Consider the following 3861-nt stretch of genomic DNA (forward strand, 5'->3'; position numbering starts at 1 on the left):
TGGAAGGTTCCGGAACGTGGCTGGTTGTAACTTGGGAACTGTGCGTACGTACTGCTGACTCGGGGACAATACACACAGCCACCAATCTGCTGCACACTCGAAAATCCAGCATGGCCACAGCCAGTCCCGCACACGTGGCTGGCTCCCCAGCGGCCTGCTGACACGTGACCGGCGCGTTTGACCCACACAGCCCCCCAAAGCTCACACACTAGTGGACCATGCACTTTAACTGCACATACGTGTCCGCGTGTGCACTTATTTCTCATAGTCCTGTGTCTGCTTCTCTGGTTCTCGCTGGTCTCTCGTTACACGTGATGGACACCACTCCAAAACGCCATCAGGAAACGGGTTTCCCGGCACTATAACTGGATTTCTCATTTAGTGAAGTAAATCTAACCACCATTAGAACGTAAAGGTCTGACATTTTTCACTAGGAATATTTCATTTTTCCGGGAAACGCTGTTAAGGAAAACCCAAATCAGAACGACACTGAAAACACCCCCAAGCAGCCCAGCCAGCGAACCCCGCGTAGCGAGTGGGGGGCTCCTCGCCCCCGAGACGCGCCCCTGTCCCCAAGGCTCATGTGCCGTGTGCACGCGTCGCGCGGAAGGGGCTCGGGGCGATGGTTTTATTTGCAGCAGTGATGGCCACTCGTCTTCCTTCAAGCCACTGCGAGGCGCTTCTTGATGAAGTGGCCCACCAGCCGCTGCGGCCGCTTCTGGAACTCAGCCAGCACCTCGCGGGGGCTGCTGATCTGGTCCCCTTCCAGACGGTCAAGGAGGGTGACACACACCACGGCCGCTGCAAAGAGCAAAGACCACGTCAGGGCAAAGCGCTGCACCTGTGGCTTAGTTCACAGACCAGAGGCGTCACCTCTGCTACCCCCTCAGGGGAAGGGCCACCGTGGTGACCAACAGGCACGTTGACAGATGGAGACCGCGGAAGGGCTTGGAAGGCCCCTCCGCCTTACGCCACCCTGCCCTGGCCTCGCTGTAGTCTCCCCGACTTTTGCTTCCCAGGATCAGCCGTGGGCCTGCTCGGCCTTGAAGGGCCAGGGACGATGACGGGGAGGCCGGCATCCTGGAAAGCAGAGCAGGACCTTGCTGGGTGGCTAGGAACTTGGGGTGGATTAATCCCAATTTAGAAATCCACAGAGCTCTGAAAGCCAGATTCACTGCAGGGCGGGTGGCAGCCTTACTGCCTGCAGCACCTGAGCCCACCTGGTGGCCTCTGGTCATCTTTCCCAGCCCCCCTGGCAGCCCGAGAGTCCTGCAGCCACCGAGAATCCTGCATTTGGCCACGTGACAGTCAAAGGAAGTCTGAGCACGGGGGTGCGCAATGCCACCTGGTCCAGAGCAGGCCTTGGGGACAGGGCCTTGAGGAAGGCAGACACTGGGGTGGGGGAAGGGGAGGGACCCAGAGAGGGTGACCAGGCTGGGCCAGCAGGACGGGTGTGGGAAGAAGGGTGGGGCCAAGTGCCACCTACCTCGGAGGCCACAGGCACGGCACATGGCTGCAAACACGGAGGACTCCATCTCGATGTTCCGGACGCCGGCCGCGTGGGCCGCCTGCAGGTACTCCTGCTTGTCCCTCTCGGTGTAGGAGCACAGAGCGCCGTCCAGACGGCCTTGCCCTGAAGACAAAGGGCGACATGCCCACGTTGGCGTGGGTGCTGACCGCATGCACCCAGTCACCGCCCGCCGTGCCACCCACCAGGACACAGGGCGCTCTCCACCCCTGCAGCCCACGCGCCCTGGAGCCCAAACCGCGCACTCGGCGGAAAGCAGAGCGCAGCGCCCACATCGACGTGGGAAGGGCGGCGCGGGGACCCCGCGGGCCGGCCGCCACTCCCACCTTCGTAGAAGTCCAAGGTGCACATGGTGTCGCCCACCACCGTGCCGAACTCGCGCAGGTCCGCGGAGCACTGCAGCAGCTCGCGCGCCAGCGGCTCATCCAGCTCCGTGCTGCGGACCACCCGCTCGCCCAGGACCACCTGCTCGAACTCCGGCCGGAAGCGGGCGTCCACCGCCCGCCGCGTGATGACCACGGAGCCCGGCTCCAGACCTGCAGGAGAGGCGGGTGTCACAGCCATCTGGGGCGGCGGGCGGCGGAGCCAAGCACGCGCAGAAAATCGGGAGCCCGGAGATACTGCAGCCCACTAGCTCTGAAAGGGACCGGCGGCGCCCTCGCTCCGAGGCCAGCGTCTCTGCTCCAAAGGTGAGAGGCGGAAGCGGCGCGGAAGGTATGGGAGGGCAGGGGAGAGCAAAGGAGAAAGAGCCAGGACCCGCCCTCCGGTGCCGCGTGGCTCCCGGTCACTGCGCTGTTTAAGTGGCGCCAGCGATCACCACCGCGGGTGTACCTGGTCCCTGTTTTGTGCCTTTTCACTATTTAAGATTTTAAGAAATTACAAAAGTAGACAAGAACAGCATATGAACCCCCGTGCACCCCAATCCCAGCTCGGTCGGCGACCGGCCACTGACCACCCGTCTTCCTCTGGGGTGATGACCTTCCAGGTCCAGCCTGAAGGTTTGCCGGGCAGAGCATCCTGGGCCGTGTCCCTGTGTGCAGAGACATTATTCTGCCCTTATTCTTAATCTTATATGGCTTTGCACGTGATTTGACCACGAGCCCCTCCTGATGCTTATTTTAGTGTGAAATTGGTCTTCCTGAACATTCAGGAAGGAGGAAGTCGGGAGGTGTGTTCCAGCGTGCGCACGCCGGCTGTTTCCACGGCGCATTAAAGAACGCGAAGGTCGCTAACGCCCCGCGGTCCTGCTCCCCTGCTCCTGGATGTCTGCGTGGACCCCTCTCCCTGGTCCCCTGAGTGGTTCTCCCCAGAGAGTGTGCTTAGAAGACAGCTCGGGCTGACGGCTTTCATGAAGTCAAGCCCCACGGATCTCGGCGTGAGTGAGCACCTCCCGGTGTCCCTCGCACAGGCCCCGCACTGTCCCCGGCCGGAGCTGTGCTGGGATTCCGTTCCCACCGCGGTCGGACGCCCCATGGCTGCCCTGTGCTGCTTCTCCAGAGGGTGCCCATGCCAGCCTCCCACCTGGAGCTCTGCGGGGACACCGTGTCACGCTCTGTCACCACTGTAGTCCAGGGGCCGGGGGTCTGGCTCCCTCGTTGACTGTCCACCTTCGCGGGGCAGTTTCCGGGGACCCAGACGCTAGGCTACTCCCTCCCCAGCTCTCTCTGGTCGATTCCAAACCCCCTGCGAGGCCAGGACTCAGCGCCGAGCTGCGGAGCTCAGGGCGGACAGGGCGCGGGCGCGCGGCTGTGCCTGTCCGGTGGATGGCACCACAGTGATGGGTGCAGGACCAGGCAGCTCGCGGTCACGGCTGTTTCCCAGGGACAACTTTAAACGCAATTACAATCTGCAAACTGATTTTCATACCACTCTGTCTAATAATGAGAAAGAAACGTGAGGTGATGTGTGCGGAAGCTGAGGGCCGCAGCACCCCCCAGCCCCCGGCGGACAACCTAAAGTCTAGCATTACCCTGAACCCAGGAGCCGCGGGAAGCACCCGCGCGCGCGCACGCGCACGGGCGGGACGGGACCCCCGCAGAACTCGGTTCACAGCGCAAAGGCTGGCGCAGACTTGGGGCGCCAGGGGCACGACCTGCGTAAGGCGAAGTCGCCTGACAGCTTCGCTGAAAGCGCGACGCGACGCCCAGCGTTCGCTCCCCGCTGCGCCCCATTCTTCGCGATCTCTGTGGCTGTCGAACAAATGCTGAGGACGGGGGCCTCTTCGGGCAGCTTGGGGACACCGAACCCCGTGCTCCCTCTCACTCTGCCCGCTGTGGCTGGGCTGAGGGTTTTCTCACGAGCTGCTCCGAGGCTTTGCAGGAACAGGGAGGGGG

At 62.8% G+C, this 3861-nt stretch overlaps 1 protein-coding gene across 2 annotated transcripts in view; it reads right to left on the reverse strand.

The window, feature by feature from the left end:
- LOC105306610 (uridine phosphorylase 1) overlaps positions 1 to 3850 on the reverse strand; it is a 10359-nt gene extending 6509 nt beyond the window's left edge. Inside the window, exons 1-3 of one of the 2 annotated variants that reach the window (XM_023524174.1) lie at positions 1855 to 3850; positions 1487 to 1633; positions 658 to 801 (exon numbers count right to left, since the gene is read on the reverse strand). In XM_023524174.1, the coding sequence (XP_023379942.1) occupies positions 662 to 801; positions 1487 to 1633; positions 1855 to 2092 (525 nt within the window). In that variant the 5' untranslated portion in view covers positions 2093 to 3850 and the 3' untranslated portion in view covers positions 658 to 661. Of the gene's footprint in view, positions 1 to 349; positions 802 to 1486; positions 1634 to 1854 lie in introns of those variants that run through there. The other variant, XM_023524173.1, reaches the window with a different exon arrangement.
- Between the last annotated feature and the right edge of the window lie 11 nt (positions 3851 to 3861).

This window comes from Pteropus vampyrus, unplaced genomic scaffold, assembly GCF_000151845.1.
Source record: "Pteropus vampyrus isolate Shadow unplaced genomic scaffold, Pvam_2.0 Scaffold449, whole genome shotgun sequence".
Lineage (NCBI taxonomy): Eukaryota > Metazoa > Chordata > Mammalia > Chiroptera > Pteropodidae > Pteropus > Pteropus vampyrus.